Raw genomic sequence first — 22,935 nt, 5'->3', positions numbered from 1 at the left:
CTAGTATTTTCCCAGTAGATGGCGCTCAAACAATCCTTTCGGTCTGTCTTAAAAAATGTTTTTTTAGTTATTTCTTATTTGTTAATTTGTTCACCTTATTTTCTGATTGTAGTCCCCTCCCTCGATGCCTCCCAACCCCACCCTCTTTCCCTTACCCCCACTCCCTCCCTCTCCAAGTCCTCAGAAAGGGGAGCCCTTCTCTCCTAACATCTGATCTCAGCCTATTGAGTCCCATCTGGACTGCCTGCATCCTCTTCCTCTGTGGCCTGGCAAGGCCACCATACCAGGGGGAAGTGATCAATGTATGGGGGCCAGAGTCCATGTCAGAAGTAGTCCCTACTCCCCATATTATGGGACCCACAAGGAGACTGTGCTGCCTGTCTACTGCATCTGAACAGATGGTCCTTGGTTGGTGCATCAGTCCCTGCAACATCCTCATCCATTGGCTCCACTGGCCTCCCTGGGGAGCTCCTGACCCCTCCAGGTCCTTCTCTTCCCCAACTCTTCCATAAGACTCCCTGTGTTCCACCCTGAACTTTGGCTGTGTGTCTCAGCTGCTTCCATCTCCTTCTTGGAGTCTTTCAGAGGACCCCAACCATAGGCTTCCTTCCTGTTTCTTCTCTTCAGCTGCTCCCGGTGTCTATTCTATTGGTCCTTGTCCTTTATCCTGAAGGAGGAGGGCTTCTTTCTTGTAGGATACCATTTCCCTTCCCGAGTACCATGTACAGCCTTAGCGACAAAGAGGAAAGGCAGGCCAACACCGAAAGGCATCATGCTATATTAAGCCTTAGTACATTTGGCACTGGAGAGATGAAACATCACCTTAATTTGTTAGCTGTCCACATTGATGATATATTATTCCACCTCATAACAGTCTTAAAACTCAGATTCTGGAGAATGCCTGGTGCCTGAGCACAGAGCCCAGAAAGCTCACTCATTTCATCTTCCTGCTCAAGAAAGACAGTTTGGAGGTCTCAAACTATGCATGCTGGGAGCTAGGCTGCTATAGATTGCTAAAAGAAAGATCTGTGTCTTTGCCCTTTCTCTCCTTTTAAATTAGACGAATTTCAAGTCCACAGAGTTGAAAGAACTGAGTGTATATTATCTACCTGGACTCACTAATTATCATTTTCCAAACTGTGACATTATTTCTCTTTTTTCTATACTATAAATGCTAATATTTTCTGTTCTGTGATGTTAGAATAATCTTTCCTTCTTTTGTTTTCTTTTTGAGACAAGGTCTTAGGAAGTAGCACATGATGGCCTGGAAGTCTCTTCTTCCTGCTTCATCCTTTCAAATACTGGAAAGACAGCTGTCTTTCATGATGCCTAACTAGTTTTTCTTTCTGAAGCTCAACTTTGGCCAGTGAAATTTTTTTTTTATTTATTTGGCTGTCATGGAACTCACTCTGTAGACCAGGCTGGCCTTGAACTCACAGAGATCTGCCTGCCTCTGTGTCCCGAGTGCTGGGATTAAAGGCACGATCCACCACTACCTGGCCAGTGAAGATTTTGAAAACTACCTCTACACATTGTTTTATAAGCACCCCTCTACTTTTCAGTCCCCATAAATATTTCAAGTTCACTTGTACTTCTCTCCCTGGTCCTGAAACCAGCCACTTCTCTGTGACTTAGGGTTCCTTTCATTGGGGTACACAGGACTGTGAGGTGCAAATATCTAAAGGTAAGATCAAAGCTGTCATCAGACCTCCTTAGACTGGAAAGTTGGCCGCTTCCTCCTCCTCTCTCTCCTTCTCCTCTTCCTCCTCCTCTTCTTCTCCTCTTCCTCTTCCTCCTTTTTGAAAATAGTAATTTTTATTGATTCCTTGGGAATTTCACATCATATTCCTATCACACTCACCTCCCAGTCCTTCCGTGTCCACCCACCACTGTGACCTCCAACTCCTACCCCGAACAACAACAAAGAAGCCCACTAAAGAAATCTGAGTCTTTCTCCACCTGCACCCTTGCAGGAAGCCATCAATTGTGGGGAGCTACTGTCCAGCTTTATTATTACATTTTTAAGAGTTCTCCTTGATGGCTTACTTTTTTTGGGAGAGCATTGGGGTGACAGGTGTAAGAGAAAGATGAGGTCGGCAATGGAATAGGTCATAGCCCAGTGGGGTCAGCAGGATGATGTGTGCTAGCCTGGAGCTTATACAGATGCAGACACAGGCCCAGAACATGCTGTCCCATCTCAGGACCACCCTGGCTCTAGGCAATGATGGAGGCCCAGGATGAGGAACGATTGACTTTCTGAATTGGACCTCCTCAGAAGAACCACCATGGCTCATGATGCCACTGAGGGCCATCTGTGGGTCGGTGGTCCTATTGCAGCCAAGGGTCATGTTCATGCTCTGCGCTGTCATCAGGAACCAGAAGGAAGCCCATGACCCATGCTCCAGACCAAAGAGCAAGAAAGGTGCTGTGGCAGTGATAGAGAGAAAGGGACCAGGAAGGGCTTCTGGGACAACCCCTACTCTTTCTCTTACACTCGTCACTGTCATCACATCTCCATTCTTTTCTCTCTCCACAGTGCTTTGCTCTTCCATCTTTCCAAGGTCTCCACTGCACATTCATTCATTGTAGTGATGCCCACATGAGAAAAATTGACTTCTTATTTGGAACCACCCAGCTGACCTCTGGGTCTTGCTCCTGGAATGAGATTTTTGTGGGAGGAGGGCAAATGTTTTGGTTCTCTTTTTAAATTTAATTCTCATTGTATATATTCATTGTACATGGTACTATGTTACCTAAGGGCTTTTTTTTTTTTTTACATAATAGATACTATACATTGAACATATTTTCTCCATAGTCCCATCCACTATGGGACTAGTCTCACTTCCAAGTTCCCATTAGTCCCCTTTCACATCTATTTCCATGTCATATATACATATATGATTTTATATAATTATATAAACTGTAGAAACCACATTTTAGAGAAAGCATATGATATTTGTCTTTCTAAGACTGGCCTAATTTTCTTAATATGACCATCTCCAGTTGTATCCATTTTCTTGCAAATAACATCTTTGTTCTTCATTATGGCTGAGAAATTCCATGTGTATATAGGATACATTTCTTTACCCATTGACATGTGGTTGGACACTTAGGTTGGCTCCATAACTTAGACGTGTGAGTAAAGCTACAATACATGCCAATGTGCAAGTGCCTCTCTTATGTGTTGGCTTAGAGTCCTTCAGATGAACACCCAGGAGTGACAGAGCTGGGTCATAAGGTTCTAGCTTCAGCTTTTTAAGGAAACTTCATAGTGACTGGACTTGTTTCCCTTACAGCAGTGTGTAAGGGCTTCATTTTGCCCACATCCTTGACAATATTTGTTGTGATTCATTTTTGTGGTAACTAACCGTTCTAATTGGGATGTGATAGAGTCCTAATGCAATTTTAATTTATACTTCTTTGATGATAAATAAGCTTGAGCATTTTTCATGTGTTTATCGGCTATTTTTGTTTTAGTTTTTGCAAATTGTCTGTCCACTTTACTAGCCCACTTATTGATAGGGCTGTTGGGTAGCCTACTGCTTAGTTTTTTGAGTTCTTCATATAGCTAATAAAGATTTTTCCTACTGCTTGGTAGACTTCATTTTCACTCAATTATCTATAGCCTTTGCAGTGCAGAACCTTTCTAATTTCACAGGGTCCGTTTTGTCAATTGTTGACATTATTTCCTGAGTGACTTAAGACGTATTCAGAAAGTCTTTGCCTATTTCTGTGTCTTGACTCAGTTCCCTACTTTCCTTAACAGGTTGAGAGTGTCAGGTCTTACATTAAGGTCTTAGATCCATTTGCATTTTTAATACGGGGATGAAGACAAGGATCTAGTTTTCGTCTTAGAATGGTATTTGTTTAACTTGGCCCTCAGGCTGCTCTTGCCCCCCCCCCCAACACACACACATGAGATGCAGGGGAAACTGTGGCCCCGAGGATGTTACTATGTGATATTGTAGCCGTTACCACAGAGATCCCAATGCGTCAACCCCCGAAGGAGACTGGGGATCTAAGAAGGTTAGAAAAGCAACCCAGATGAGAGGATTTATGTGGAGAGATTATGGCCCCCTAATACGGTTATCTTCTTACTTACGTTTTGGACAGAGGCAGAGGAGCAGAGAAACCAGCTGTGAGCCATGCCCCCAAAATGTTTGAGGGCAAGACATCTGAGATGATTTGTGTGTAGGCTAATGCACGAGTCATATTCAGAAATGCTTAAGAGAAGTTTGGAGAGAGGGAGGCTCAGAGGAAGAAAGGAGGGTGGGGGTCAGGGATAGAGACAGGGAGACAGAATCACTCAGAGAAAACCAGATCATCTTGTCACAGCTTTCTGTGTCCTGACTCTTTCAGGGAAAGAATGAGGCACAGTTGGGTGTACAATGAGGATGGTATCGTGTCTTGCAGGCTGGATGTGGAGCTGACAATTTGCAAACTACAATTTCTTTTTTATGACTAGAGATAACAATGGTCCTTAGAGATTGTGTGTGTGTGTGTGTGTGTGTGTGTGTGTGTGTGTGTGTGTATAACAGTTAAATTAGATGCTGTCTATAAATCCCTTAGTCTGATAAATAATAAATATTCAATAAATAATTAATGCTTATGCTGGCCAGTTTTAACTGTCAGCGTGATACAATTTAGAATCATCAAGGAACAAAGCCTTTTTTAATTTTTAAAAAAATTTTATTTTAAATGCATTGATGTTTTGCCTGTATGTATATCGGTATGAGGGTGTCAGGTTTTGGAGTTACAGACAGTTATGAGCTGCCATGTGGGTCCTTGGGAAGAACAGTCAGTGCTCTTAACCTCTGAGCCATCTCTCGAGCTGCAAGGAACAATGTCTTAGTGAGAAATTATCTAGATTAGGCTGGCCTATAGGCACATGTGCATGGGTTGTCTTGATTGTTAAATGGTGTAGAAAGACCCAGCCTGTAGTGGGTGGCACCATTCCCTAAACCATGGATCCTAAACAGCATAAGAGAGGAGAAAGCTAGCAAGCAAGCAAGTGTGCATGCATGCATCACTTTTCTCTGCTCTTGTCTGTGGATGTGAATAGTTGCCCCAAGCTCCTACCACTGGGACTTTCCTGATATGATGGACCATGGCCCGGGGCTGTAAACCAAATAAACCTTTCTCCTTTAAGTTGCTTTTTTGACAGGATATTTTAACATTGTGATAGAAATAAAACTAAAATAATACTTTTCTTATTACTAACCCAGAGCCATAAAATGAGGGATTTCTTTTTGCTTGTGAGCACACATATGTGCACCTGTGTGTATGCATGTGTATTTGATATGTGAACACAATCATGACTTTCTTTAAGACTATCAGGTATATGTGAATATAGAAGTTGAAAGACTCCAACCCCCAGAGGAAGGATTTCTTTCCCAGGTGAACAAAGATCTAAGATGCTTGGTCCCTGGGGCTGGCTGTTGAAGCTGGCAGAAGGCAGGGTGCAGATAAAGGCTGAGTCAGCCAGAGGAAAAGTAGAACCCGAGCTTTTGGTGTTCTTATGAGCCAGCATGATGGAGCTGAAACCTAAAGCAAACACAATCTCTACCTAGTATTTTCTGAAATGGAGTTTTGCTAATTGACCAGGATTAGATTAAATAGAAGATCTCTATACGGTGTGTCACTGCAAATTCATAAACCTGTCGTCTCACAGCCTCATAATCCCACAGTGTCTTAGTCTTGTAGTCTGGAAAGTGGTGGAAGTTGAAAAGAGGAGGACTTGAAAAAATCAAACTGATTTTCTAGGGCTCCTGGTGCTTGCGTTTCAAATGCCTTGTGGTAGGACCAAAGCCTTAGTCCTGTCCCAATACTAACTCCTGACCTGGTTGAGTCAAACTGAACAATCTTTATTTTACATGCCTAACAAAGGAGAGTGCACTCCTAATCAAAAGAACTGATGTGCTGCTTGTGATGTCCTGGTGTAAAACAAACAAACAAACAAAACCACAGTAAAGAGAACAATTAGCAAAATGAAACACTTTGCTAGATGACCAAATAGTGGGCCTTTCAGACCAGAACTGTGGATAGCTTTAAAATAATTATATTAAAAGATCTATAAGAAAATATGGTTCTTAGTGAACTAACATATGAGAAATGTCAAGTGAGACTCAGGAAAAAATAAAAGAACAAAGTGAGCGTCCAAGAACTACAAACACAGCACTTGAAATAAATAACAACAAAAACGTCAGCTGAAGGGAACCAAAGAGGAGGAATTAAAAATGGGTCAACGAAAGTCAGCCAAAACTGAAGCCCAGAAGCAGTACACACAAAGGCCTCACTGTTCAATTTTTATTAGTGTATATTAATTGGATAAAATACTGATTTTCACTGTGATATTTTTATACATGCAAGAATTGGATTGGGGAGGGGCCAGGTAGGGAGGGCAAAACATAGTAAAGGGGTCTGAATATCATCAATCCAGTTTTCTTTTCTAGCCTACTCTGGCTCCTATTTTTTTTCTTTCTGGATTGACAAGGTAACATGGTAGGCAGTTTTGGAGGTGATCCTGGTAGCTTCAGGGAGAAAGTATCTCTTGCCTCAGAGTGGTACATATTTTTCTTGCTAAACAGTCATTTTAACTGGCGGCGTAGCACATGTGGTCTAGGGAGAAGGGACTTTGAAATCCTCGGATTAGGCAGGGAGATGTTGAATCTATTTGATGTAGTCACCTATTTGGTTAATAGTTCTCTGGGCACCAGCTCGATACTTACAAAGAGGTGAGCAAGACAAATGTGCCTGCTCTCACACAGCTGTGCTATTAAGTACAGAAATAATTCAAGCAGCAGCCTCGTCATAAAGCGCCAGGCTGACTGGGGTTTTAGGCCAAATCACAGCTTGGAAAAATCACCACTGGACTTCTAGCATTGCTGATGAAGACAAGAGTCCCAATCAAAGCAAAGCCTTTTCTCACCACTTACTACAAACTAGGCGTTGTTCTAAATACCTTCGTGCACAGTCTCGTTGAGACTTCTCTGCAGTCCTCATTAGAGCCATTTTATAGACAAGGGCATTAATGTACCCAGGTCCGATGAGGGATGGCACAGAGGAGGTTTTTGTCACCAAGCTGTAAGTGACCAGGCTCAGATATGAACCCACCAGCTTGGCACCAGAACCTGTCTCCCATCTTCTCCGCTGGACCACCCCTGGGGAACAGAGGTGGCTGAGGTCATGGCTCTGAGGGTCTGGAAGGGACCAGGAAGATGATGGCCAGATAACTGGAGTCACACACGAGGTTCAGCCTTCCTTTCTTCCCCTGGTCTAGTTCTCTGGAGATTAGCATGCCACTGTCAGGCCTTGTCTCTGCCAGCTTGTGTACTTGCTAGCTCTGCTGGGTTCTAGCCAGTGTCACCACTGGATTCTTATAATATCTGAGGGATAGGGCAGGATCCGTACTCTCCCTGGGAATCTTAGCTAAGATGGCGTCTCTGACTCAGATCGGACTCCATAGATAGAGTAATATGGTTGCCATTTATAGAACATCTTTAAGGATGCAGGTCCAATGCTCAAAAGCGGGGCTGGAGTCAGAAGTCAGTTGGTAGAGTGCCTGCCCAGCACAAGTGGATCTAGGTTTAATCCCCAGCAATGCACATGACTTAGGCATGGAAATATACCTGCAGAATGCTCTCACTTGTCAGGCGGGAAGAGAAGATCAGAAGTTCAAGACCAGCCTCAGCCTCAGCTAAAGTTCAACAACAGCATGGTCTACACGAGACCCTGTTTCCAATAAAAAAAAAATATCTCCAACAAGGGAACAAGAGAAGTCATGATGACAGGTACTACTGCTATTCTCACCTCCAAAAGAGAAGCAGTGGCCTAGACTAATGGACTCGCCAAGGACTCAAGCCCAAGCTGTGCATGGACAGAGTCCCACCTGGACTCTGAAGCCATCTTTGAAAGGGGAGAGACAACACCAAAGTTTTGCTGTCTGTACAGTTTCTCCAAATCCTTTTCTCCCTGAGAGGGAAGATCAAAATCAAGCCTCTTCTCACAAGTGTGCTGTTTCTCTCTCTTGCCAACCCTCCCATCCCAATGTTCGAGAAGATGGGACTTCTGTGAATGTTGGGGTGTTCATTTCTGTGGGGGGCACCTTCTGGTTCTCTTACCAGTTTGGAAAGTAAGGAAGAGTTCCTTTCAGTTCTGTAAGTGGAATCAAGGTCTGTCCACCTATGCCATCCAAGGTGGACTGTAACACAATAGGGGTGAGTCCAGGGTAGTCTGAAGACACGCATGCATGCACACAGACAGACAGACAGACAGACAGACAGACAGACAGACACACACACACACACACACACACACACACACACACACACTAAGGCATCATTAGGAAACCCAAGCACGTCTTCTGGGCCCTGAGCCTGCTCTGGTCTTTTAACTCAGGACCACCTGCCTGGTTGGCCAACGACACTTCCTTGGCAGAGACTCTGGCTGCATTCACTGTTCTGTCCTGGGCAGAGAGGTGTATTGGTTTGTCTCTGCACTCAGATCAGCAGAGGAGAGGAAGGGAGAAGGGAGCTGAGGGAGGCCCTAAGAGGGGAAGGAGTGGAGGCCCTTCTTTTCCTTTCTGTCCAGTGCCCTGTCTCCACGCACATTTCCAGAGAGTGGCCTCTTTGTCTTTGCTTGGCTGGAAACTTCCTCCTTTTGGAGCCAAAGATTCCTTCCCCCTCAGGATGAGAGGGAACAGCACAACGTAGAGCCCAGCCCCTGCGCATGCTTTGCAACTCTGGCTACCTCTGGAGGACAGCTCTAGGGCAGGCAGGAGTGGTCCAGCCTACCCTGAGTAGGGCTGGGGGCTCCAAAGCCTTTGGGGGGGGCTGCATGAACCCCTGGAGCTGTCCTAGCTTCACCAAGGAGACCAAGATGGGGAGGGCCCGCAGTCACAGGCTGTCTGATTCCAGCTTCCACAAGGAGGAAAGGACACAACAGGAAGCAGGCTGGCAGCCTTCCAGTTGCTTCTAACTTGGGGCTCCCAGCAGGAGATTTGTAGGGGAGCTGGGATTTAACACCTTGCAGGCTGGGAAGCTGCCAGGCTCTGAAGGGCTGAGGCTGTGGGGAGAAGCTTCTTTTCTTGTCTCTCACACCCAGTGTAGCACGTAGCACTTCCTTAGTCTTGGCAGCAGATGGGCAGATGTGGGCGAGAGAAAGAGTGAGGTGTGCAGGAAGAATGTGTGCTTCCGGTGGGAGGGGGAGGGACACTTCACGGGGCGGTGTTCTGGACGAGGAGAAAAACTCTTGCTGCTTCCTATAGCAGTGAGGGAGGGTTAGATCAGAAAGTCCCTAAGGTGGTACAGTAGATCATCCGAGACCCACTACCTGAACTAGACAGATCCACCTTCCAATCCCTGCTCTGCCACCCGGTAGCAATGGCTGATTTTCCTGTTTCCACTTCCACACACAATCTGTCTGAAGCCTTACAGACCATATGTTCCAAGTACTGCTTTGTTCACATCTGACAGAGGTTGACTGAGGTTTGGGGAGGTGATGTAACCTCCAAAGCTACACAGCTAGTGAGGCTAAAGCAGAGCCTCAAAGGACAGTTAGAACCTTGACATTTCTGTCCTTGCGCAGGGACTTGCAGGGTCTTCTGTTGGCCATCCGAGCCTGGGAGCATCCCTTTCTTATTCTCGGTGTTCAACATCCAGGCAATGAGACGATGAATATTATTTCCCAGGTTTATCATGAGAGTTAAATTAGATAAGCCTGGTACACCTTCAAGGCAGAGCCTGACTTATAACAGCATTTTCCTTCCTTCCTTCCTTCCTTCCTTCCTTCCTTCCTTCCTTCCTTCCTTCCTTCTTTCCTTCCACAAATATACCAGGTCTATCCTGGCTGTATAAGCCAGCTCTATCAAAGTAGGTAAGGAAGTAAATTCTAATAATTTCAACTTTGTGACATGTGTTATAAAGAAGACAAAACAGGATGGAGTTCGACTTTAGAAGTGGCGAGGGTGGGCACTTCCACAGATGGCTGAGGAAGGGCTCTTTGAATAAGTGGTAGCTGAGCTTCCTTGACAGAGGGATGGAGCTGATGAGCTTCCTAGGTTGAACCTGAGGAAGCTCAAGGCCTGGTGTTAGGAAGGCTGGTGTGGCTGGAGCAGAATGGGCAGGCAGATGCTTGGGATCAAGAAGGAGATTAAGAGGTGATGCGACATAGTCCACAAGGCAAGGCTATGAATGCCACTGTGTTGTGTGACTTTCCCTGGGGAGATGTGAACAAATGTCTGTCCAATCCAGATAGGGCATGGATGAGTCATCGAGTTTGCCTGGGTTACTTACAAGAGGAGTACATGTGGGGAGTTATTTATAGAAGCATGGATGACTCAAAGACAGCTGCATCACAAAATAAAATAAAATATAAAATAAAGTTCCTAGAATAGTTGACCATGTGCTGCACAAACTACAGGCAGCTTAGCCCATTAGAAAGTCTCCTCTATCCAGCAATTGTTAGTGCTTATATAACATTGGGGGTGGGGCCCTGTGAACCTTGTAAACTTCTGGGGCATCCTGAGCCTTGTAAGTTTCATTAACTTCTTGCATCTTATAAGCATCCTTTACTTCATTAGTCTTACCAGCCTCCTCTTCCTTCCAGAAGGAATGTTTCAATGCGCATGGAATAGCTGCACAGCACAGGGCAGGGTGCTCACACAGGGGATAAACTTTGGTGAACTTAAATAGAGAGTGATACCATTTAATTTATTTATTCACTTAAGACAAATAAAGACAGGTTGGCAGCTGTGTGGAGAATAGGATGCTGGGTGTTAAGGATGTATGCAGGACAGCTTGGAGGAGGCTGTTAACTTCACAGGGGTCCACAGTGGACAGCAGTGGATGACACATCTCATGGCGGAGCAGGGTAGCAGCCACACATCTCAGTGAAGAGAAAAATTGGACATCTTAGTCATTCACAAAAGCCTTGGGCCTCATCCTTGTCAAAAAGTAGGGTATAGGCTCTTTTCATAAGACCATGTCCGTATTTCCACTGTCATGTTGTCAAGGGTGAGAACCTACTGATACTACCATTTTTATTATTAGCTTTGAGATTAGCTTTTCACAATGTTGTCTCTGGAATGGAACTACTGTGTGTCTAGAGTTGATGTGTCTTGATTTCTGTATAGAACTCGAGCAGATCAGTTTCCCCTATGAAGGTGTAGACAGTGTTTTCATTTGTTGAGATCCAACTCTCTTTTGTGACTTCTCAAGTCGGCTACTATTTGTGAATTTGGCTGAAGAGCCAAATACAGTATACCAGTGGATGGGCACAGCAATGAGCAAGAGAACATTGTTGTTGTTTTAAATAGTGTCTTGCTCCATAACTTGGGCTATCCTTAACCGTACACTCTTCCTGCCTCAGCCTCCCTGGGTACTGAGAGTACAGGTGTGTACCACCACACCCAGCCCAGTGAAACTTCATCTACAGCAACAGGAGACAGTCTTCATTTAACTCACTGGGTTACAATTTGTCAAGATTAGGTACAGAAAACCATTTGTTTACATTGCTCTCGTGATTTTTTTAAATAAAACTGAAAATGGTTACCACAAATCATTTTTCAAAAATAGGGTGTACCTTAACATAAGTAAATATACAACTCAAAGAACTCCCCTGCTCTTTGGGACTTCCAAGTCTTAAGGGTTGCCTTGGAAACAGTTTATGGGACCAGGAAATCAGGAAGTGGAATGCTCCTGTCTCTTGCTTCTGCTTTAGCCAGGAACTGGTTTCTTATCTACAGTTTGCATTGTTAGTTGACAGACCTAATGAGAGCTTGAACAAGAGGACTTGGGGGTAAGAAAGATGTGAAGGCCATTAATCTAGTTCACTGATGTAAGGTCATTTGTCTTTTCTAGTGTTGTACATTAAGGAAGCAGTATTACACAGTTGTCACAGAACAAATTGACAACTGATCACAGAACAGGTTAACACATACGTTGTCTAATCAGAGGGGAAGAAGAGAGGCGTGATGTGGGAGAGTCCGAGCCTTCTGCAGGAGGTAGCGGGAGGGTGACTGGAGTCATAGAGAGGCAGGTGATAGGGTCTTGTGGACTTCGCATCAGGCATAGGTCAGCCTCACCCTCTCAGTGACAAGACTGGGAAACTGGGATGGTACCACCCTATACCACATTACTTAGTGGAATAAATGAATCAAGTTGTGAAAATTTCTTACCTCTTCCTTTTGTCCTTTTATTTTGTTCTTAGGGATGTACCCAAAGCTCATTTCTCCCAGATCTCTTCTGTTGACCCTATTATCTGTGCCTTAATTTTTTTTCCTTCTCTTTTCAGGATGTGGCCAGGTTCTCCGAGCTTCAAAGGGTCAGATTCTATTGGAGAGCTACCCCTTAAATGCTCATTGTGAGTGGACCATTCATGCCAAGCCTGGGTTTATCATCCAGCTGAGGTAAGGGGCTGGGTCCGGATATAAAGCATACAAGCCTATGAGGAAGCTGATGGAATGGATGTCCTGTGTCATGGTGACTAGAGATGAAACACTGACACCATTCTTCTTTCCAGGATAGTTTTGCCTCCTAGAAGCACTTCTCCTTTTCCTTTTCAGGGGAGTGGTGGGATACTTCCATCACTCATAGGATTTCTGGGGATGCTGTTCTTCTCTAACCAGTAGTGTGGGTGGAGATGACTAAAATCCCTGGTCCCCTGGGTTACAAGATTCCAGTAAGTATTTTCTGAGTGAGCCTATTCATGCCCATGTTGCCACATGCCATCTGGCTTCCTTTCAAGAGGAGCAACATGGCACCAAAACTGAAAGGGAGAAGCAAACTAGAGCCCCTCCCAAGTCCTTCCTAAAACCAGGTGCTTACTTGATATTTGGTGCTCCCAGAACCTGGGTACCTGGGCTTGGGAACAGGCTCAGTGATTGGGTTTTTCAAGAGGAAAGCTGGTCCAAGGAGCCAGTGAGGGGTCATGGTCCTCCTGATTAATGGGCTCTGGGCTGGGTCTATGGAGACGAGAAAGCAGGTGCTAAATGCTACATATTAATGTTTCAGTAGTTTGGGGACAAAGACAAATGGTTATTTCAGAGTCTCTGAGAATGTCTCCAAGACTCAGGGCACAAAAATAAACCTCTCCCAAAATAAAATGGAAGATCTAAAAACATGTCAGCTATGCAAGAGCCCCCAGAAGCACAGAAACATGGGGTTTCATTTCACTTACTTAAACATGGACCTCCTGGACAGGGACGACTGAAATGGTGGAAACTTTTGGCAGCATACATAGACTGTTCTGCCCAAAGCTCTCTGCTCACCCCAAGTGCTATATTTACAGCACTTGCCACAAGCACACTACCATGCAAATCTGTCTTCCTGCCTGTGAAACAATCTCAAGGCCACCCACAAACCTTATACCCACTGCCACAATTTCACCACAACCATCACCAGTTCTCCCCAAGATGAGTCCCTGGATCCTGCCTAGGCTTCTTGCTTCAGCTTGGACCACTGCTACCACTTCCTCCATCTAGAGTAGCCATCGTGATCTTAGTGCATTGGAAATCCAACCATTCCCTCCCCCTTGATGCAACCTGCCAGTAGCCAACTAGTAAACACAATAAAACCCAAGCTCCCCAGAATGCAGGATAAAATTCTGCCTCTCAGTGTTGGCCTTAGCTCTTACTGCTCCTCTCTGCACTCACAGCCTTGACTTTTCCTTCAGGTCCTTGTACATGCAACTCTCGTTACTAACCACTGGGACTTCTAACGTACAGATTCTCCTCTTCAGACCACTGTTACCAATGACCATCACAAGGCTAACTCCATTGTACTACTTAAATCTTGGTTTAGAGATCAGGCTCTCAGAAAGGCCTTACTTGACAGTAGATATTTTTTTCTCCTTTTGACTTAATTTCTACTCTTTCATTGTTCATTTGGTATCTGTCACATCTCTCTTTACCATCTGTTTTCTGTATCAGAGTACCTCCATGATGTCATCATCTGACCTTGAATTCACCCCCCAGGATAGACTTGGGCCCACCTGCTCCTTCTGTCCCTTCCCCATGCAGGTTTGGCATGTTGAGCCTGGAGTTTGACTACATGTGTCAATATGACTATGTTGAGGTTCGTGATGGGGACAACAGCGACAGCCCCATCATCAAGCGTTTCTGTGGCAACGAGCGTCCAGCTCCCATCAGGAGCACGGGTTCTTCACTCCATGTCCTTTTCCACTCTGATGGGTCCAAGAATTTTGATGGCTTCCATGCTGTATTTGAGGAGATCACAGGTAACAACCACAGAGACAAATGCAGCAGTGGATGCCTTTCTTTATAAAAGTGCCTTTCTCTGTGTCCTTGTTCATCTTTATTCAAAGTTAGGATGCCCAGCTCGCAGAAGCAGCCTGTGCAGTGAAGAAAAGAAAGGAGTGATGAGGACCTTTCTTTTTTCTCCCTTCACCAGAGCTCATCCCTGGAGCTAGGAATTACACTGCCTGGAGGAGGTGGCTGGAGCCCAGAGCGGGTGTGTTATATACTGAGGGTCACACAGCTATGAGAGTGGAACCTAGGATTTTTATTAAAGCTTTTGACTCTAGACATCATGTGAAGAGACCACTCATGCCTGAGAGTACTGGCTTTGTGACCTAAGCTACATGACTTTGGAACAATTCTTCTTTATAGGCCCCAGTTTTCTAAGAAGTAATAAAGGGAAGAAAAGATAGGCTGGTCCATAAGGAAACACTTGAAGAAGAAGCTTACACAATCTAAATGCTCAATAGTTGCCTAAGCCAGGAGTCTGTTAAGCAGGCATCAAAAGCCTTTAGTACAAGCCATGCTACAGTAATAATTCCCACTGTGTTAAGGCAAGCAACCCTAGTTTAATGCAATGGCTCAGAAAACAAAACAAAACAAAACAAAACAAAACAAAACAAAAACAAAACCAAGAAAGACATGAAAGTAGGGAAGGGTTTACTAAGGCTAGGAGGGGATGAAAGGCTGATGGAGATGTGAAAATGATCAAAATGCATTATATCTGTGTGCACAATTATCAAAAATAAGGTTAAAAATGTTTATTTAATGTGTGTGGGTGTTTGATCTGCAAGCAAGTCTGTATCCAATGTGCAAGGCTGGTGCCCACAGAGGCCAGAAGAGGGCATCGGATTATTTGAGACTGGAGTTACAGACAGTTGTGAGCTGCCATGTGAGTGCTGGGAATTGAACCTGTGTCCTCTGGAAGAGCAGCCAGTACTTGACTTGATTTCTCTAAGCTCAACTTCAATCCTGTCCTATCTGGTCCTATCTGGAAGTAGGATTTCCTTCTAGCCAAAATGCTAAATCTAAGGAATCACACCAGCTCTTCTTGTGAGTCTGGATTTCTCACGTTTTACACTACAAGTTGCTTTGAGGTCAATATTTTAAACTACTGAGTGAGAGTAGTGAGAGAAAAAGAGCAAAAACACAATGGCAATTTGGTTACCAAGAAGGTCTTGGGAGAAAGCTCTAATACGAGAGTCTCAGGGAAGGAGGGGGTAAGGGGTCACAGCATCAGGGTTCCTTCAGCTGTGCCATTTCACCAACACCAGCATTCTGGCTTCCCAGCCTTCTTCTCCCTGACCACGGTGCTCGCAGTGGCTCTGCACAGGTGTTCCTTATTGTCTGAGCATCGGGTTCCTTCTTAAGTTGTGTCCCACAGCACTGCTCAAGGAAAGATGCTTTGATGCTGGAGTGGAGTGTGGTCAGCCTGGGGCTACACCCTCATTCTGTGACGGCATCCTCAGGCTAGACTGAGGAGACGCAGTGAGAATCATTTGTGGATGTTTGGAACAAGTTAACCATCTCTGGCTGTCAAAGTAGTCAGGGTGGACAGTAGCAGCTCAATTAGCTTGTAGCCCTGTGACTGAAGAAGCATCTTTCTCCTCTGAGGACCACTGGCAAGCAGCAGCCAGGACCACCTCTTGTCCCTCAAGCTCTCCCAACTGTGTGATTATCCCTCAGTTATCCCCGCTGTCTAAAGTCACCTGTGCCAAACCTGCCCTTCAGAATCTATCCTGCAGGCGCTATATTCACATTCTTTCTTCTCCACCACCTCTTCTCCTCACTGAGCTAGGTCTTTGCTCCTTTGTTGGCTACCCTGCTGTGCTTCTTTTGTCTGCAATACACTAACTGCATTATGTTTCAGGTTAAAGTCATTGTATACTCTCCTTTTTATAGCCTTGATCTAGTAAATAAGAAGTCCTGTGTATCTTTCCAGGGCCCTCACGATTGTTTCATTGGGCTGAGCCAAGGGATAGAGTTCTTCTACATAAGCGTAAATGAAGTTAGGATTGGTGGCTAACACATCCACTAGTGTTTCCCATTGGCCTTTGCAGAAGAAAAAAAGAGTCCCTAAGATACTCAGTAAATCACGGGTTCTGAGCTTTGGTAAGATTAAAAAAAAATTGACTAGTATGTGCGTTCTTAGAACTTCATGCGCACACTCGGCCACTGAACTAAGAGGTTCTTCAGTAAAGAAATATGACCAGTTACCTGTTGAGTCCTGGGGAGTCTAAAGAAAACCCCATTCAGTTCTAGATTAGTGAAGAGGTGAGTTTATTTGGGTTTCTTGCAGGCACACGGATGAGGGGCTCCTTCCAGGAGATGCACCACTCAGGAAGCGTACACCAGCATGAGTGGTGATTCCCAGAGGCTGCATCACTGGAGTTGCCTGTGCACTTTGCAGGCAGCTACACCACTGAAGATTCTCTTCTTCTCTAGCATTTTTTTTTTTGCTGGTTGTATAACCTGGAGGAAGAACCTGCTGAGCCTCTGTAGGAAAGACACTGCATGCTGCTGGTTTCATTGGTGCAAACACCTTATGTCTCTCAGACCACGTGTGGGTACCTTGAGCACACTCAGGGAGCTTTTGACCTGTCAAACAGTATCAGCATCATTTGATGTTGAATAGCTATGTGTTTTTTGCCTTCTCAATTCACAGCAGCGTGAATTCTGTAAAGAACGAAAACCTTGTAAGAAGTTGGGGAAAACATGGTTCAGATTACAGACTTGAGGAGGTGGATTCGCTATTCGTGGTGACACTGAAGGATGGATGCCTTTCTATTTCAGCATGCTCCTCATCCCCTTGTTTCCATGATGGCACGTGCCTCCTTGATGCAACTGGGTCTTACAAATGTGCCTGCCTGGCTGGCTACACAGGGCAGCACTGTGAAAACCGTGAGTATGTCTATTGTTGGGATCTAAGGTGTTAGTGGGATGTAAAGGGATTTGGAGGCTCACAGCACTGTGGTTTCTTGGTGTCTCCAGTGGTCTATCTGAGATGGCACATCGTATAGGCACCTGGGTTATAGTTGTTATTGTTATTGTCTTCAGTGTGTGTGTGTGTGTGTGTGTGTGTGTACCTATGGGGGCCAGTGTTTGATAAAGGGTATTTTTCTTTATTGTTCTCCTCCTTATTTTTCTCCACTAAATCTGGGACTCATTGATTGGCTAGTCTGGCTGGAGAGCAAGACCAACATCCTGATTGCTTCTCTCTCTCTTATTTTGTTTTTATTTGTTTCTCAACACAGCCTTGGCTGTCCTGGACTCAATTTGTAGACCAGGCTGGCCTTGAATTCACAGAGATCCACCTGCCTCTCCTCTGCCTCCTAAGTGCTGGGATTAAAGGCATGGGCCACCACTTCCTGGCTCCTGTTTGTTTCTCACAATGCTGGGACTGCACATGTGTACTGCCATGATGACTTTTAAATAAATAGATGCTAAGAATGTATTTCAGATCATATACCTGTACAGCAAGCAATTTATTCACTGAGCTATCTTCCTCAGTCTCCTAAGACATGATCTCTTTTCCCTCCCTCTCTTTTCTTCTGTCTCTTCTTATGCCTTTCTTGGTTTGGATGCTCGGGTTTCATGCATGCTAAGCACATGCCTTCCCAATGAGCTACAACTTTAGTCTATATGTCATGTCTTGGCTCTATTGCTAAATCACTAGCTCGTTGATTCTTATGGACAGTCAAAAGCAGAGCAATAATGGAACTCAGTAACCTGGGGCTCTCCAAACAGTGGGAGAATTGGTCTAGAAATGGAGAGACGTCAAATGAAAAGCAAAATCAAAAACCATCTTAGCCCCACTACTTGGAATGCCAGTGAAAGGAAAACAAGGGCACCGGGCTCTTCTATCCACATGGCAGGCAGTCACTAGCCAAGGCTGCCCTAAGGAAGGAGGAAAACGTGAATTCAGACATGCTGTCTTAGCTTAACTGCCAACTTGACCCAGCCTACAAACACCTGAGAAGGGAGTCTCGGTTGAGGGAGTACCCAGACCAGACAAGCCTACGGGCATATAACTTATGTAGTAGGCCAGTCTACCATTCTCTGGGCTGGTGTTCCTGGGCTAGCTAATAACAAACCTGCCAATCAGACAGCAGATAGGCTTCTTTCATGGGTTGTGATTCATTTCCTTGGCTGCAAGTGAGTTCCCTGCTGGGAGGTAATGCTGTGGTGTGGAGCAGCAAGCAGCCCTGCTTTTAAGGGTCCTATCTTGAGCTCCTGTCTTGACTTTCCTCAGTGGTGCCCCATGGCCGGAAAGTGTTAGAGACAGACAGAAGCCCTCTCCTCCCTAGGTTATTTTTAGTCAGAATACTTTATCTCAGCGACAGAGAGGAAGCTAGAACATATGCCTAGCTTCCTGAGCAGATGCTCAGTGTGGTTCCAGAAACCAAGGATCAGTTTCCTGAAACCATACAGGCCACACAATCCAATGGGGGAGCAAGAGGAGGACATAGGAACTGGAGGAAAGGCTTCATGGCCAGAGAACCAGCAGTGTCTGCTCCGGCTATGCTCTGTGCACCTCTGCTCTCTGGAAAGCTGATGGTGTTTCCAGGTAAATGTTTGCTAGCATTCCTTACAGACTGTGCAAATGGGAGTTACAGTTTCAACAGTGCGTCTCTACGTATGCCACTGTGTTCTGCTAAAGACCCTGGTTTGCCTCAGCTGGCCTGCATGTCACTGCATAAGAGGCTTAGAAAATGGTACTGGCATTCGTGGACCCTCCCTCATTTGAAGCTTCTGTATTACATAAGGCAGATAAGAGGAGTGTGGCTTCTAGATGTGTGTGTACAGTCTGAGATTCAGAAGGGAAATCAAGGAAAGGAAGGCTTCCTGTCTGAATAACTAGCTACAGTTTTCATAAACAGAGGTAACACTAGGAAAAGACAAAGCATGACCACATAATCCAGGTGCCTTTAGGAACTGTTTTAAATCTGTTGTTCCAGAAGTTATGACTAAATTACGCATGAGTAGCTTGTGAATCAAAACTGGATTTCTCGGTAAAGTTACCCTATCAAAAGAAAAACAAGCATCATGAAAAAAGAATGTAGCATAAGGCCCAGGGATTGTGACTTGATCTATAAGTGGTCTCAAATCACTTTAAATGCCAGGCGAGGCTGGGGTGTAGCACTGTTAGAGTGTTTGTCTAGTATTTGCAAGGCGTGAGGATGGATCCCCAGCACCACAAACAACAGCAAAGCCAAACATAAGTAAAAAACCAGCAAACAGGGCTGGAGAGATGGCTCTTCCAGAGGTCCTGAGTTCAGTTCCCAGCGACCACAAGGTGGCTCGCAGCCATCTCTAAAGGAGTCTGATGTCCTCTTCTGTCGTGCAGGATAACATGCAAATAAAGTACTCATCTATATAAAATAAACAAATTCTTAAAAGATTTATTATAGTTTATTTACATTACGTCCCGATTATTATCCCCTCACTTGTATCTTCCCGTTCCCATCCTCCCTCCCTCTTCTGTCCTATTCCCTTCCCCTAGGGGAGGGGGAGCGCCCTTCTCCCCCACCATCTGACTACAGCCTATCAGGTCTCATCAGGGTAACCTTCAAACAAATCTTTAGAAAAGCAAACAAGGAAGGAAGGAAGGAAGAAAAGAAAAGAAAAGAAAGAAAGAAAGAAAGAAGAAAGAAAAGACAAGCAAATACTACCACTTAAGGACATGGTCAAGGGTATTAGCTCTCCACTTGCAGTTTTCAAAATAGAGTTCAGAATCTGTAGAGTGTCCCCCCCACCCCCCCGCCAAGACTGTGTAGTTGCAGCTGGGTGAACAGTTGAGTGTGGACACTCATCTTCCATTTGCTAACATCAGTATGAAAAATTAAATTTTTATTATTTTCTGTAAGTAAGACCCAGCTCTGTTTTTCCTGATAGGAAGTTCAGCTGGGGAGACATAACAAAAATCCAGCTGTGGCAGTTTACCTTGTTATTTCTGAAGTGATCTCAGCTATTGTTCATGGCAGTTTCTCCACAAGGAGGGCAGACTTGATGGGGGTCGTATTTCTGCTTTCCCTCTGAGGGTACCAACGGGCTGGAACAATCTCTCCAGAGGAAATTCTTTCAAAATTAACAGGAAATGCAAGCAAGCATTTGGAGAACCTCCAAACTCCAAAATATCCAAATTGGACCTGGGACTTGATTTTAAAAGCAGCTTCCAGAGCAAACACCAAAGCCAGCATGATGCGGGAGAGTCCCATCCTTTATCGCTGTGCCTTTAAAACTGGTCCCCAACACATTCAGAGCCAGGCATCAGAATCACGAACTTCTCACGTAGGCTGTGGTGTCTCAGATGCAGCTCTTACGATGTAACATGGGGAGAGCTCATGTGATTGATAACCTCTGCCCAATACTGAGTCCCCTCCCTAAGTGAGGTTCATCTGCCCCCTGTTCCAATGCAGTGTTTGACTTTAGTTCTTTTATTTCTCATGTCCATGAATGGGAGAGGGTTAAGAATAGATTTTCCATTTAATTGCATAAGAAACTTTAAAAAATGGGGGCTTGAGAGGCCACTCCATGGGTAAAGTGTTTTCTACCCAAGTGGGAGGACCTGAATTCAACCCCTAGAACTCATAAAAAGCCAGATGCATTAGTGTGCACATCTCTAATCTCCGTGCACTTGAAGGGAAATAGAAGGTAGAGACAGAAGAATTCCTGGAACCTGGTGGGCCTGGTGTATGCAGTGTGTGTGTATATGTGTGTGTTTGTGTGTGTGTGTGTGTGTGTGTGTGTGTGTGTGCGTGTGCGTGTGTAGAAACCCTACTTAAAAGGTGGAAGACAAGAACCAATACTGGACGTTGTCCTCTGCTTTCCATACATGTGCCCATGACTTATGCATGCCACCATTAACATACACAAATGTGCGCACACATATACATACATCAAGCACACATTTATTTTAAAGAAATTGAACAGTATCATACATATAAAACAAAAATGAAATATTTTTCCTGACCCATCTGTGTTTCAGAGGAATCGCTCTGAAAAACACTTAGGACTATCTATTTCTTTTTAAAGTTAGGCTAGTTGTCTAAATCATACTTTAAACCAGTAATTCTCAACTGGGGTGACTTTGTGCTCCGTCTCCACACAGAAAGGGCCCTCGGCAATATTGGAAGATGGTGGTTTCGATGCAGATTGAGTGATGATGCATCCTGAGGGATGCTGCCAAGCTTCCTTCACCACACAGGACACACTTTGCTGCTATTATTCAGCTCCAATGCCAGCAGTAACAAGATGGGAAGACCCTATTTCAAACAAATACAGACTAAAGCACTCATGTGAACTTTCAGTGTGTTGCCAATGTCCATGGCATAGGCAATTTATTTCCAGACAAAATGATTGCTGACTACTCTATGGTGGAAAAGAAAATACGCATTCATCTAATTCCTTAGATGGACAAGATTGTTTTCAATATTTTATTATTTGTTTTAATTATTTGCTACGAAGAGGGCTATTAGCAGTATCCTTACATTATTCCGTTGCTCACATGTAAACTGAATTCCCTGGTGCTGTACTGTTTGTTCAGAGAGCATAATTATTGTCTTGAGAGCCATTGCCAAAAGAAAGTGCGCTCGGAGATTTGCTTTTAGCCAATCTGATACCGTCTAGGGCTCGTTTTCTCTGCTGATTAAGGGATTAAAAGGCAGGAAAAGTTTGAAAGGCAAGACATTCCAATTTTTATTCAAAGAGGACAATTTTATTAGAGTTTAAAAAAGAAAATTCCAGATCAGGCAAGCCTTAACTCTCAGCAGCTGTCCAGAGGAGGAGGATGGAGAAGAGAAAGAAAGGCCACAAAAACCCGTGCCATTCCAGCGAAGCCTGCATGGAGGCAGCCATGCGGCAGCAGGCACGTGGTGTGACGTGCGGCGTAGAGGGAGAGTGATGCCCTGCGTGTTACAGAGAGCACAGTTGGAAAAGGCATTGAAGAAAAGAAAAGGTTAGGCTTTTCTGAGGGATTCAGAAAAGTGGGCAGGCTGTGTGTGTTAACAGAGTATGCTAGGGCGCAGGAATTCTGGAAAGGAAAAGTATAGTCACTCATTAAAGGGGTAATCGTTCTGCCTATTTCTTAAGCGTGATTTAAAGTGAGCCTGCCTCTAGGAGTGACTTTGCCTTCTGGAATGATGGTTCTTGGCCAGGTGATTGACCGGTCCATCGGGATTAATTCCTTTATACTTGGGGTAGCTTGGAATGTTGGGGCTGTACCCGGCCTGGTATTTCATTGCCTTGACCATGAGTAACTAGTTTTCCCTCAGTGGGTCTTTACCACGGCTGCTTCCAATCTGCAGGATGACCCTTAGTACAACCACTGCTCTTTAAAATAAGAACTGAGACCTGCAGTTCAGAAGCCAGGGGTTCATCGCGTAAAGCTGGGAATGGATTGCAACTCAAAGGGACTCATCAAGCTGAGGAAAGGGTTCCTGAGGAGACTCATGGTGTTTGACATCATTCTGGGGGTCAGGAAGATGTCAAAGTCCCTGGCGGGACAGCCTACAGATACCCAAAGGTAGAAACCTTTCCCCTGCTCTCCAGTGACCTTCTCAGAAACCCAACTCGGGGTGGGGGGTGGGGGGGAACAGGCCCCTCCTTAGCCCTCAGGCTCAGGCTAGCCTCCTGCCAACACCCTCAGCGACCTCCAGGATCTCTGGGCCACCATGTGAGAA

At 44.9% G+C, this 22,935-nt stretch overlaps 1 protein-coding gene across 1 annotated transcript in view; it reads left to right on the top strand.

Moving 5' to 3' along the window:
- PAMR1 (peptidase domain containing associated with muscle regeneration 1) overlaps positions 1-22,935 on the top strand; it is an 81,121-nt gene that overhangs the window by 33,729 nt on the left and 24,457 nt on the right. The window contains exons 4-6 of the mRNA XM_084776943.1: positions 12,292-12,406; positions 14,018-14,235; positions 17,048-17,155. Of these exons, the coding sequence (XP_084633069.1) occupies positions 12,292-12,406; positions 14,018-14,235; positions 17,048-17,155 (441 nt within the window). The remainder of the gene's footprint in view (positions 1-12,291; positions 12,407-14,017; positions 14,236-17,047; positions 17,156-22,935) is intronic.

The sequence above is a fragment of the Acomys minous genome (genome assembly GCF_964271855.1).
Source record: "Acomys minous genome assembly, chromosome: 3".
NCBI lineage: Eukaryota > Metazoa > Chordata > Mammalia > Rodentia > Muridae > Acomys > Acomys minous.
This window is presented reverse-complemented; position numbering and strand designations above follow the sequence as displayed.